At 47.3% G+C, this 14,094-nt stretch overlaps 2 protein-coding genes across 3 annotated transcripts in view; both read left to right on the top strand.

Annotated features, from left to right (window-relative positions):
* Nucleotides 1-4,033, top strand: part of PLS1 (plastin 1) — a 285,009-nt gene extending 280,976 nt beyond the window's left edge. For both annotated transcript variants that reach the window (XM_063915993.1, XM_063915994.1), the window contains 2 exons: nucleotides 1,408-1,532; nucleotides 3,010-4,033. In XM_063915993.1, the coding sequence (XP_063772063.1) occupies nucleotides 1,408-1,532; nucleotides 3,010-3,145 (261 nt within the window). In that variant the 3' untranslated portion in view covers nucleotides 3,146-4,033. The remainder of the gene's footprint in view (nucleotides 1-1,407; nucleotides 1,533-3,009) is intronic.
* A 3,681-nt stretch (nucleotides 4,034-7,714) lies between these two features.
* Nucleotides 7,715-14,094, top strand: part of TRPC1 (transient receptor potential cation channel subfamily C member 1) — a 394,953-nt gene continuing 388,573 nt past the window's right edge. Inside the window, exon 1 of the mRNA XM_063915992.1 lies at nucleotides 7,715-7,885. The gene's annotated coding sequence lies outside the window, so the exon portion shown is untranslated. The remainder of the gene's footprint in view (nucleotides 7,886-14,094) is intronic.

Raw genomic sequence — 14,094 nt, 5'->3', positions numbered from 1 at the left:
TTACACATAACGTGTGAGTGGCTTGTGACTCGAAAAAGTGCTGAGCATCTTTTTTGTGTTTTTTTCAGTTAAAAAATTGGTGTCTTGGACGCAATTTAATACAATAAGACACACGAGCAGCTTCTGCTGAAAAAAGGGATATGTACAGTAGTATGCCTATATTCTGTGTGTGACTGTGACTGTATTTGCATACTAAATGCTATGCTACAGTGTTTTCCTGGGAAACACTGTAACGTTTCATTTTGGATGCAGATAGAGCCGATTACACACAATATAGGCATGCTGCATATCATTTTAATCAGCAGAAGCTGACCGTGCATCCTATTGTGTTACATTGCTTCTAAGATAAATTTCCGCTGCAAAAGACGCAAAGAAAGACACTTGGTGCTACCAAGTCCCGCCGTGGTGGCGCAACTTGAAGGGCTGTTTAGCGTGACTGCTCCAAGGATTAAAGAGGACACATTTGTAAGAGGCATTACTGGGACATAATGTGTTTAAGGGGCAATACTGTGGCAGAATGCGTTATAAGGGGCATTTCTGTGGCATAATGTGCTATAAGGAGTATAATGTGCTATAAGGGGCATTACGGGGACATAATTACAAATTACTGCCTTGTCCCGGGTGACAAAAATTCTAGTTTCAGCTCTGCTTCAAATGAGATTTGAAGGTTGGGAGAGTGTCTGATCTGGTGTGGTAGGGAATTCCATAGGTGTATAGCAGCATGGGAGAAACCTTGTAGGCAGTTATCAGGGAGAATTTAAGGCACAGACCATAGGTTGATCTAAGAGGGAAAAAGGGTCAGTATGTTGAGATGAGAATGGAGTTGTATGTACAGTAGAGGTGGTTTTGTTTATGTTTCATAGGTGAGTAATCTGAATTTTGGATTCTGTAGGATATGGGGAGCCAGTTTTAGGATTCACAGAGTAATAAGGCCGGTGTGGATTATTAATTAAAAGTGTAAATGAATCTACTTTTGAAATGTGTTACTTTCATCAGATTAATAGTATTTGTGTATTAAAATGTTCTGACATATGTTTTTGCATTTGTACCATGCAGATGTTGTGTTTTCTCTTTTTTTCCCTTAGAGAGTCAGAGAAACATACAATTTGACCAATGATAGACAAATGTACTTGTATGTAATTATTTAGTTCACCTCTTCTTTGCACTCCTCCGTACTTTATTACTGTGTAAGATCCAATTATGTATTCTTCAGTACATATTATTTAATGGTTTTATATAACAGATAATCAAGTCATTGAAAAAATGAATTCGAAAACCCAGCTAGTCACTTTCTACAGTTCAGTAAATAACATAGCACTCAATACAAACCCATTAAAGACAGTTTCCGCCTTGGTGTGACTATAAAACATGTTAATAGTTAATGTTGTGTTATCATTTTGCTTTCAGGATAAGTCCATTAGCACGAGTCTGCCTGTCCTCGACTTAATTGATGCTATTGCACCTAAAGCTGTCAATGCCGATATGGTAAAAAGGGGAAATATTTCAGAAGTAGACAAACTGAACAATGCAAAGTAAGTGGTTTTACTTATTCTTTGCTCGGATGAGTAACAAATTACAAAGAGATCACTAGAGTGGTGGGAAAGATTAGCCAGTATAATTCCTTCTACTTCTTTACATCATACTTAAAAAAATAACCAAAAAAAAAAAAACATGTAGTAATTAACCAGTAATGTTCAGGGGTGATTCCAGCTTTTCTGATGCCTCAGGACAATTGCCACATATAAATGGAACACTGCAGTCACCTCCTATATTAAAATCCCACCCACTCACCCATCATCCAACCACATGCCCACCAGTCCCATGTCCATTCCAGCCAAACATCAGCATAAATTAAATCAAGTGCCAGTGGATTCGCCAGGCGAATCCGCTCGACACTACCGCACTTTACTGGGATGGGGATCTCGCTCAAAAGTGCTTTTAGGCGAATCCGGCCGGGAGAAGGTGGTGGATTGGGCAGGTGGTCTTCAGTTTGCCGGCTGTCGGGATCCCGGTGCACAGTATACTGGCGCCGGAATCCCGACAGCCGGCATACCGACACCTTTTCTCCCTTTTGGGGGTCCACGACCCCCCTGGAGGGAGAATAGATAGAGTGGCGCGCATAGCGCGGCGAGCCCACAAGGGGCTTATTTGTGCTCGCCGAGCTGTCGGTATGCCGGCGGTCGGGATCCTGGCGCTGGTATGCTGGCCGCTGGGAGCCCGGCCGCCAGCATACCTTACTACACCCGGATTGGGCTGCCATTGCTGGTGTTGAAACGGCAATGGCTGATTCGCCCCTTTGCATGTAATTGAATTCCCCCAAAAGGTTTATGGAGTTTTTTTTTTGTACTCAAAAATGACGGTGATTTCCTGGGATTTTCACATACAACCGTTTACAGAAAGGGGTGTGCAAAACTTAAAACATTCACTGAATGTCAATTCTGTATGTGAAAATGTCCAAGCTGACAGGAAGGTGATTACCATGTGTTACGGTGGTATGCAAAAAATCAAATGAACAGCATGTCGATCCTATAAGTGGATGGGCTAGAGTAGCAGAAGACCTCATCGTGTTCCTCTCCTGCCTGCTGAGAACAGGAAACTGAGTCAGTAGTGGGCACAGGCTCACCAAAAGATAGGAAAAACTTTGCATGATCTTGATTTCTGCTGTAACATGAATTTGGAGTTAAACAATATATAAATCCATGGATCCAGTCTGCCTTATGTCAGTGTTTCAGAGTGGTGGTGGTGGTGGAGGTGTGGTCAGGACTGCCATCAGAAATTATGGGGCCCTGTATAAATTAAACAGGCAGGGCCCCCACTCTTTTCCTCATATCAGATGCACTCATGAGTCATGGGCCTGCTGTTGTATAACTACTGTACAAGAAATTCTGGCATGGCATGCTATGACTTGTAGTTCTACAACAATTTGAGAGGCATCTTTTGCATTTCTAAGTACTATAACTCTGCAAAGACAATGTCTAAGTTATAACATTTCCCTTCATTTGTTTAAAGGTATGCCATTTCCATCGCCAGAAAGATCGGAGCCCGGATTTACGCCCTGCCTGACGACCTGGTAGAAGTGAAACCAAAAATGGTGATGACAGTATTTGCCTGTCTCATGGGGAGAGGAATGAACAAGCTAAAATAATGCAGATATCTTTCTCATCCATGTTTTATTGCCATGTTAGTATGCAGAGTGCCTCATAGGGAACAGAACTGTGCTGCTCATCCAATATGAAATACAACAAAAATGATAAAATGTGTGTGTTATGATGGAATAACTTTTCATTCTTATGAAAAAATGTAATATTGTTGAATAATATGTGCTTATTATACCATGATTTGTCATAATCTCATGTGTTATATGGAAATGAAATAGACATATCGAAGTTGGCCACATGCTTTCTTTGTGTCAGACACACCAACCGGTTGCCAAGGTAACATAAGTGTGAATTGGATATTTACCTCTTGTGCAGCACAGAATGCAAGGTCCTCAGGTGTATCTCATTTTTGTGGTCAAACTCCCCCCCTCCAACCTAAATTCCAAGGTCGGGGCAACTAACTTGTGGGGGCCCCCACCAATAAAATTGTCAATATGATATACTGGTGATGGCATTAATAAGTATAATATGTAAATACTGCTAGCCCCGGAAATGTGTTGAACACACTTTAGTGCCCCCAGTTCACATTATGCCACACAGAAGCCACAGTTCACATTATGCCACAGTGCTGCCCACGCTGGGGATATAGCTCTGTGTGGCCCTCGCCTACCCATGTGAGGGGGCTCATGGGCAATTGTTCATCTGGCATTGTCTAACTCTATTAAATCTCAGGTAATATTCATGACAAAAATGAGAGTAGATTGATGGTGAATGTTAATTCTTTCCTCCATTATCCTCTGTAAAGATACGTAGAACATTGCTGTGCTACAGCCTTCCCTTCAAAAACACATATTGGTATAATCTTAACACATAGTTGCCGACTTTTGGGCTGCTCTCTCCGGGAGAGAGCAGCCGGTCGGCTCAGCAGGGTGGACCAGAGGCGGGACGGGGGCGTGGCTGCTGGATCACATCATGCAAGCCACGCCCCCACTGTGTAATGCAGCAATTACCGGCATTATACAGCGGGGGGCGTGGCTATGATGACGCGATTCAACAAGAATCGCGTCATCGCCCGCCCAGACCACCCACTTCACTCGCTAAGTGGGCAGCCGGGAAGGGTATGACCCCTGAAATCGGGAGACTTGCCTGCTCTTCCGGGGGGCCGACAGGGTCACCCGATTTTCGGGAGCCTCCCGGCCATTCCAGGAGGGTAGGCAAGTATGTCTTAACAGCAGCTTGATTTTAAGACTGTGGATGCATGACATTTCCTATATTGGTGCATTTCACACCCCAGTCAGTGCTACCGGAACCTGTCAGTTTGGTTGCAGGACTCTTTATCCTTCCACTATCAAGATCTTAGGCTTCCTGATTGCCTCAGCTGCTCATGACACTGTCCTTGCAAAAGTAGCCCTGTACTCACTGAAAAACAGGGTAAACGCGGCATGCCTGCAGGAGGATATCTTTTTGGTATGGGCAGGTACTCTCCGCAGAGTGGAAGCATTGGTACAAGCTGAGAGGTATGTGACAGTGGCACACCATGATTCCGGGCTGGAAGGCCCTAGAAAACCAAGCAATAGCCCTGCTGACATAAGAATTTGAGTGGACAGGTCACTGCTTCACATAAGATCAGCACAGCCATCTCCTGAAAGACTCTGCGCTGCTGTGAACATACTGATGATCTAATAAATACAGAAGCAGGGGGTGAAGAATACAATCAGGTGTCTGAACCTTCTCATATGCATCTAAGTGCACCACTCTTATGTACTAAAACTCACTCACTGTTCTTGCCAGTTCCACTTTCACCTGTGCATCTGAGGAAAACATTTGCATATTAACTGTGATGTAGTGCTTAAATAATCCATTATAGGAGGTCTGCAACTCTTTCGGCATTCAGCAATAAAACACAATGGTAACATTTCAGTAATTATTACCACTTACTAAACTGTTCACTGAATACCCCCCCAGAAAGATTACCAAATGCACTGCCAAAGTTAATTTGGTTGACATTAATAATTATTAATAAAATTTGCTTTTTATTGTTACCAACCTAGGGCAACTTCTCCACTTTATCTCCCTCAAAGGTTTGATACATCTCCCCCTAAATAACAAAATACTAGAGAAATGAATAATAGGGAATAGGCCTCTACAAAACCACTCATCTTGACAAGATGGGAACAGACAAAAAAATGTAAGAAAGTCAGACCTGCTCCTGAGAGCTTACAGCTTAGTGGGGCAAGGAGGGTGGAAAGTGAGCGATGTCGTTTACTTTATCGGCAAGTGTGTACCCACCTTAAGACTTCTCCTGTGTATATATTACCTACTGTATGGAACATATTTCAAAATAGATTCTCCAGCCAACACTCTCCTACCAACTGACTCTCTTGTGGGCTCAGTCTACCCTCAACAACACCCCTACCATATCGACTAGTGTGTACACTGCCGAATGACAAGCGATGCACGGCCCCATGTGTCGTTAACGACCCTCGCTGTCGGCCATGCATGCAGCTCAATTTGGACTGCCGTCCAAAAGCTGCATGCACGGCCTGGCCGCGGTGTGACGTGACGTCACTGAGCGATATCATTTGCATATCACTCAGTGTGTACGCACTACCGACGACCGCCCCGGCAGACAAGGGAACACACTAGGCGACGTCGCTCATAGAGCACATCGCCTAGTGTGTACCCACCCTGAGAGGTGGGAGAGGGAGTGGTAGCCAGAGAATTGCCAGGGGCCAACTCCGTTTTGAGAAGGAAAAGGATGGGAGGTAGTTTGTTAGGAGACAAGGGGGGTGATGCAGACCTGGTCGCACGCAGGTGGTTTTTTGCAGTCAGGTAGTTGCTGCCTACAGGGGGAGGGGGTAATCGCTGTGCACGGGTGCGAACGCTTGTGCAGAGAGCTGCACAAACAAAAGTTTGTGCAGTCTCTGCACAGCTCAGGACTTACTCCACTGCGATGATCCGGCCAGGAGCTGACGTCAGGAATCCTCCCTCCAAACGGCTGGGCACGCCTGCGTTTTTCCGGACACTCCCCAGAAACGGTCAGTTGACACCCACAAACTGCCTCTTCCTGTCAATCTTCTTGCAATCGTCTGTGCAATCACATTCTTCGTTAAACCTGTTGCTGTCCGGCAATCCCCGTCACTGAGGGGCGATGCGCCTGTGCATTGCGGAGCATACGCATGTGCAGTTCTGACCTGATCGCAGCACTGCAAAAAAACATTGTGTGCGATCAGGTGTGAATGACCCCCAAGGTCAGAGTTGTAAAGGGATAAGCTTTGATTTAGGGCTTTGTATTGCCTTATTCAGAGCAAGTGTGCCAGTGTAGGAACTGGCAGAGAAGGAGGTGAAGGAGAGAAAAAAACTATATAAAATGATATTTATAGAAACACAATCACCTATTTTTGTAATAATAGGGGTATTATTTTTATTATTGGGCTATTGATGTTTGTGCTACGTATTGTTTGTTTAAAGTGTATATAAAACATTTTTAGTAGGAGGCTGGAATCCCCTTATACTTTCTTACTACTTGTAGATATATCAGCACATCGGGTCGCCACGCAGATCCTGCGTTCCCCTGAAGACATGCAGATTGAGCTGCTCTCTCGATATGCACAGGCCTCTCCAGTAGCAGCTGCTAATATATGTACGCCCAGAAAACGCCGTATGAATGGCCATGACACGTCTGCGTTGGCATGACCACTCCCCATTACCACCGCCAAACGCTTACTTCCTGTCACTCATGCTGCATTCACACCGCAAATGCCGGGTCCTACCCGGTAAGACAAACGTGTACTTACCGGGTGGGATCCGGCATTTGCGCTCCGTTGCAGGCTTCCCGACCCGGCAATATACCGGGTCGGTTGCCATGACAACGGAGGCCGCAGCAGCAGCAGGGGCGGGGGTGGAGGCGGCGTCGGGAGATGAGCTCATCTCCAGCGCCGCCTCTCCCTATCTTGTGAATGGGAACCGTGTCGCATCGACACGGCTCCCATTCACACCGCACCTGACCCGGTAATCAACCCGGGTAAAACCCTTCTTTTTTACCGGGTTGATTTACCGGGTCAGGCGACCCGCTAAATCGCCCAGTGTGCTTTCACATCGCACACTGACCCGGTTCGACACGGCAATATGCCGTGTCGGTACCGGGTTATTTGTGCGATGTGAAAGGGGTATTAGTTTGCAACTACAATCTCGCTGCGACCGCACCTGTGAATCAATTGCTACACATGTGCACTGTGGCTCATGCGCAGTGCGAAAAACATTGATCAATATGCATACAATCCCGCCTTGCTTCCGTACCTGAATCATACCTCCCAACTTTCTTCTTCGGGGAAGCGGGACACTCGCGCGGCGAAGCCGAGCGCGCTCCCGAAAAGGGGGCGTGGCCTACGAAAAGGGGCGTGGTTTCGCGGGAGGACCCGCGATCGCGAGTCACGCCCCCATTTTCGTCACTGAGGGGGCATGCCCAGCGCTCTGTGAGCCGCTGGCATGCCTCCTCTCCCTCTGTCTGCACTGAATAGACGCTGTGCGCATGCGCACAGCGTCTATTCACCGCTGCTCTGCTAAGCAGGGCAGCGGGTGACAGAGACTCCCAACTGCCCCCCCCCCCACCGCGGGACACTGCGGCCCGCGGGTGGGACAGCGGGACAGTCCCCAAAAAACGGGACTGTCCCGCGAAAATCGGGACAGTTGGGAGGTATGCCTGAATGACCCTCAGTGTGCCGTACTGTCTGCAGCAAGGTGTAATATAAGCCTGCCCGTTATTCCATTTCTTCTGTTGGTCTAAGGTAACTGTATTTGGCATTCACAGTGAGATAAATGTTAGCAGTAGGGCTTTACGATTGTTTTACAGAAACAAATGGCATGCCACAGTTTAGGTAGGTGTGAGCCAAAATCATACTTCTGTACAGCCTAATCCATACATGAATGTCCTCCTCTGTAGGAGTATACTGTAGGATCAGGGATCCCAAGGGTAGAATACACAGTGGGGCAGATGTATTAACCTGGAGAAGGCATAAGGAAGTGATAAACCAGTGATAATTGCAAGGTGATAAACCCACCAGCCAATCGGCTCCTAACTGTTCATTTACATATTGGAGCTGATTGGCTAGTGTGTTTATCACCTTGCATTTATCACTGGTTTATCACTTACTTATGCCTTCTCCAGGTTAATACATCTGCCCCAGTGTTAGGTAGTGATGGTTAAATCATCATTATTATTATTATTTTAAATATAACTTATGATGATCTTTGTTGATTTGTCCATAACTATTTTCTGTCTGCAATTATTTTTTTCTATTTTGTATTGTATTATGCAATATTGGATTTAGATGTATGCTTTTATTGAAATAGCTTTTCTGGGATGTTCACTGATCCCTGTGGATTATACAGTAATCTGTATTCTAATTATTTGAAAACACTTCCAAAGCCTCAAGTGTGTTTTGCTTTCATTGAATGATTTGTACTGTATGTTGTTTTGTGTGAAGCAGTATGTACAAGGTTTATATGATCCTTGGAGGGCATTATACATTTATAGAAATTATCGGGATATAACATTATGACATTTATGATAGCTCATTAACGCTATAAATTTTGGTAGCGTCCCAGTCTCATGATATACTTACAAATATAAATATGCTTGTACTGTTGGTTAGTTTCATGTATAATCAGGGTTGGACTGGCCCACAGGGGTACAGGGAAAAGCCCCGGTGAGCCCTACTGCCTGGGCCCCCACCACTTCCTCTAGGGATCAGGTTCCAGATTGTGCATTTGAATTAAATATTATACTTGTTGCATTATACTGCACAGGACTATGGTGTATTTTCAACAGTGCATTGCTGTTATTAATCTGGTACATTATCATGCAAGCACTAGCAGTATTTACTATATATATTTATCAAGGTACTGTACCAAGTACATATTCTCGCTAAGGGATGCCAGGACCATGTACTCGCTAAGGGATAGCCAAGCCTCTAAGCATAGGCCCCTACTACTGAATTCCCCCAGTGGGCCCTTCATGCCCCAGTCCGACACAGTCTAATTTTTTTGTATACCTCTTAATACTGGTTACCGACAGTTGGGATGCTGGCGGTCACATGACTGACAGGGGAAAGGTTAATTCATTTACCACTCCCCTGCCCCCTACCCTAACCCGTCTAGGATACAGAGGGTATCGGCTAAGGCTGATCTGAGGGGGTGGCACCTAGGGCTAAGGACACGGGGTGGAGGCTATGGCTAACCCCCACCTGTGCTGCCTAACCCCCCAACCCCTGGACCATAACCCTAACCCCCACCCCAATGCTTACCATTGTGAAGCCGTTGGTCGGGGCTTCGGCACCAGGATTTCGAGTGGCATTCCAGCGTTGGTCACCTGCCTGCTGACATCCACAGCTTTACAATGCTGACCGCATACTCACTGTACAAAATATTATTTCCCTCTAGCAAAACTACTGAAATACTAAGTAATGGACCCCATATATCAGTAATCATAAGAAAGAAAAAAAAAGATTAACCAGTTTTGCATTTTTCCCCCCTGATTTAATGATGCACGGTTCAACATTTTGCACCCATACATTGCAGATATTTTACAGTTATTTGCAGATAATTTTCATCCAAAGATCAGATCTGCAAATCATGAAAGTGCCCAGTATTATTTAATAATAAAATACTAGTAATGGTCTGCAAATTGGAGGATTGTTACCATGCACTAAGGCTGGGTACACACTCGGCGTTGTGTACACCTGATATATTGGGGGCCATTCCGAGTTGATCGCTCGCTAGCAGTTTTTAGCAGCCATGCAAACGCTATGCCTCCTCCCACTGGGAGTGTATTTTAGTTTAGCAGAAGTTCAACCGTTTTTATCGCAGAGCGGCTACAAACATTTTTTGTGTAGTTTCAGAGTAGCTCAAGACCTACTCAGCGCTTGTGATCACTTCAGACTATTCAGTTCCGGATTTGACGTCACACACCCGCCCCGCGTTCGCCCAGCCACGCCTGCGTTTTCCCTGGCATGCCTGCGTTTTTCCGAACACTCCCTGAAAACGGTCAGTTGCCACCCAGAAACGCCCATTTTATGTTAGTCACTCTGCAGCAGCCAGTGCGACTGAAATGCATCGCTAGACCCTGTGCAAAGCTGCATTGTTCGTTGTGCCCGTACGTCACGTGTACGCGTTGCGCCGCATACGCATGCGCAGAACTGCTGTTTTTTGCCTGATCGCTGCGCTGCGAACAAATGCAGCTAGCGATCAACTCGGAATGACCACCATAGTCCGATCCGGCAAATTGGACAATATATCGTTCACATCATCCAGTGTGTATTCACTATATCGTTAACGATGTGCGCTCCTGCGAGTCGTTAACAATGGACAATATCTTTCGTTTTCACCTTGAAATCTAAAGATATTGGGCCTAATTCAGTTTAGCACATCTACGATCAGATACACTGATATGCGGGGGGGACGCCCAGCAGAGGGCTAGTCCGCCCCGCATGTAAGGCCCGACCCCCCCCCCCCCCTGCACAAGTACAAAAGTATCGCAAAGTGGCAATGCTTTTGTACTTGAAGAGTAGCTCCCTGGCAGCGCAGCTCCTGCGCGCTGGTAGGGAGCTACTCGTCGCTGTGCTGGTCACAGCAGCTGCGCGTGACATCACGCAGCCGTGGCGGCCCATCCCCACATGGTCCGGGCATGCCTGCGTTGCCCAGACCGCGCCCCCTAAACAGCGACCAAATGCCACCTGCCCGCCCCCTCCTACCCAGCGACCGCCTCTGCCTGTCAATCAGGCACAGGCGATCACAGGGCTGAGACAGCCGTCGGCTGTCTGGCATGCGCCGGCTGCATTCTCAGTTCAGACCTGATCGGCTGCTGTGCGAAAACGCACAGTACTGATCAGGTCTGAATTAGGCCCTTTGTACAAGACTGGATGTGGCCGGGTGCCGTCATCCAGTACAGCAAACAATATCGTTCAGTGTGTTTGAACAATATCGTTTGCGAGGGGGGAAATATTGCATGATGTCACATCTGATATGTCAAATCTGATATGTACCCAGCCTTACAATATCAACAGCCCCCAAGGGGAAATCCAGCATGTTGGACAACCTGATTTGCCAATAAGAAATGCTTAAATTGGGGCTACATCTTACAAAGAGTAGTTCTGCACTGTATGTTGTATTTTCGATATTAATATAGTTAAAATGGCTTAAAGCTGCATTACGCAGCAAACTCACCATTCAGTGCTTGGGAAGAAAACGAGTTGGGAGACTTTCATGACTACAGAATTTTAAAGGGGTAGCTAATCTTGATGTCATTATTCTCTCAATACAGAATAAAATATATATGTACAATATCACCTATGTGTTACATATTTACATTGTTCCATGTCTGCTGCCTAGAGTTTCCAATGTGAAGCATTATTATGTAAGTAGTTATAGTACAACTAGGTGATTCATCGCGCCCTACGGGCGCTCTTCACACTGTCATAAGGGGCTACGCCCCCTTAACCCTTGCACGCCCTTGTGGCGTGCAATATTTGTATTATATGGAGTATTACCTCCAGTCATAATTGTGTGAGTGGTTAAATATTGCATGGACAAAGGGCCTGCGATGGTTAAGGGGTCGTAGCCCCTTGCAACGGCGTGAACAGCGCACACAGGGCCTACTGAATCACCTAGTAGGTGCTGTGGCTGGGGGAGTGGCAGGTGCGGGGGAGACGTGGATGGGGGAGGGGGTCCGGGAGTGGGGGAGGGGTGGTTGCGGGGGTGTTGCGGGTGGGGGAGGGGCTGATCGGTGGTGCCGTGGGTGGGGGAGGGGCTGGTGCGGTGGTGCCGTGGGTGGGGTTCCGATGCCACCATGGGTGGGGGATGGGCGGGTGCAGGGATGCTGCGGGTGGGGGTCCGGAGCCACCACAGGTGGTAGAGAGGGGTGTGGGGGTGCCGCGGATGGGGCCCGGAGGTACTGTGAGTGGGGGAGGGGCGGGTAATACTTCTCCTCCTGGAAGCAGCTAAGCTGCTGTCCTCCCTTTGGCAGTGGCTCTCCCGGAGACTCGCACAGCAGCCAAGCAGCCAGTAACAATTGTTAGCGCCGGTGTCCCAACGCGCGGCATTACAGGGAAGAAGATGCACTAAATAAACTACAGCTCCCAGCAGCCCTAAGCGCTGGAATGCTTCAGCGCTAAGGGCTGCTGAGAGCTGTAGTTTATTTAGTGCGTGTACTTCCCTATACACCGGCGCTAACAATAGTGACTGGCTGGTAGAACTGACTGACTCGCTGAATCAATGTAAATGGTGAGAGTGCTGTGCAGTGGATCAGTACTAAATCCCGCTGGACGGGATCCCGGCGGTCGAAATTACGACACCGGAATCCCGAACACACAATCCCGACAGGGGTGGCGAGCAGAACGCGGCTCCTTGCGGGCTCACTTCGCTCGCCACGCTGCGGGCACGGTGCCTCGCTACGCTCGGCACACTATTATATTCTCCCTCTGTGAGTGTCGTGGACACCCACGGAGGGAGAATATGTTGGGATTGTGCTGGTCGGGATTCCGGCGTTGGTATTTCGACCGCCGGGATCCCGTCCAGCGGGATCTTGACTGCCTCCCCTGTGCAGTGTCAGTGACACTGCACACCCACTGCACTGTCACCTTTTACATTGATTCAGCATCCAGACATTACCCTCCGCGATATCACCCACTCTAACCGTTACATTAGCCATCTCAGCCCGGCAGCTCAGGTTCTGTGTTGCAGAGTCAGGGCCTCTGGGGATCTGGGCGTGGCTGTGGCGGGGAGGCACTTCTGTGACATCACGCGCAGAGGAGGCTGCGGGGCTCAGAGAGTATGCGGCGCAGGGATGGCTATGAAAGCTTTCCGCTGCGCCGCTTTCATACATATCTATGCCGGTAGCCGCAGAAGCTTTTGTTCCACTTGCGCCGCGGCTAGGGAGTGGGGATTGTTGATGCTGGAGGGGGCAGGCGGACTGGACATAGGACGCTGCAGTAAAAGGATTTTTATCTACAGGGCAGAGACTAGCTGCAGATGCAGTCGCATACCCTCCAGCTGGACCTTTTTGACAGGTACAGTACCTTTTTTTATGATCTGTACCGATTTTTGGCTCTCCAAACTTCCACTGAAAGTATAGGAAAAGGGGCGTGGCCACGACTCTGTACCCATTGCCACGCCCCCTTTTGGAATTTGTAGCGATTTTTATGTGTAAATTGTTGGAGCGTATGTTGCTGCAGATGCAGGGGGCCTATTTTGGGGTGTGAGACTGGAGCTGCAGCTCCATCAGCCCCATTGTTAATCCTGCTTTGGGAACACACAGCAGCCAAAGGGCAGAGCCTCCCATTGGATGTAACTTGTGTGGGAGGGCGTTTCTTGCCCAATCAGCTGTGGACTGGGTATGATAGACCTGCTGCTAACCCAATGAGAGCTCCTAGCCATGCCCAGCGTTATCCACACAGGCACAGAGTCACAGATCTGGGCTATTATATAGGAGATAGCAAAGCATTTGGTGTAGTGTGTATCCCAACTCTCTTCACATTACTCACTGGTAATTCACATTATTTGCTGGTAATTCTGTGTACTTCTTAATTCAGTTACAACTTACAACCTTTGCAACTTGTGAAATGCATCAGCTCTTGTTTGGACTGCAGTCTCATCATGCTTTGTCTGTCTTTGGCTGATGTTAGCTATCCAAAAGGTTGCATCCACTGCCCTACAAAGTTATATTTTCAATCTACTTCTCAGAGAAATATTTTCCAATCACAGGTGATACCATCATCTTCACTCTGATCATACTTCTAATTGTATTAAGGGTGTTATTCAGAGTTGTTAACAAAACAAAAAAGTTAGCAATTGGGCAAAACCATGTTGCACGGCAGGTGGGGCAGATGTAACGTGCAGATGGGGAATTAGTATAATTTGTCGGCGCTTGGGATCCTGGCGCTCGTAATACCGAGGCAGGGATCCTGATTGTTAATAAGCCAACAGGGGTGAGTAAGGGGTG

This window comes from Pseudophryne corroboree, chromosome 4, assembly GCF_028390025.1.
Source record: "Pseudophryne corroboree isolate aPseCor3 chromosome 4, aPseCor3.hap2, whole genome shotgun sequence".
Classification (NCBI taxonomy): Eukaryota; Metazoa; Chordata; class Amphibia; order Anura; family Myobatrachidae; genus Pseudophryne; species Pseudophryne corroboree.
The sequence above is the reverse complement of the archived record's forward strand: the minus strand, read 5'-3'. Positions and strand labels throughout refer to the sequence as shown.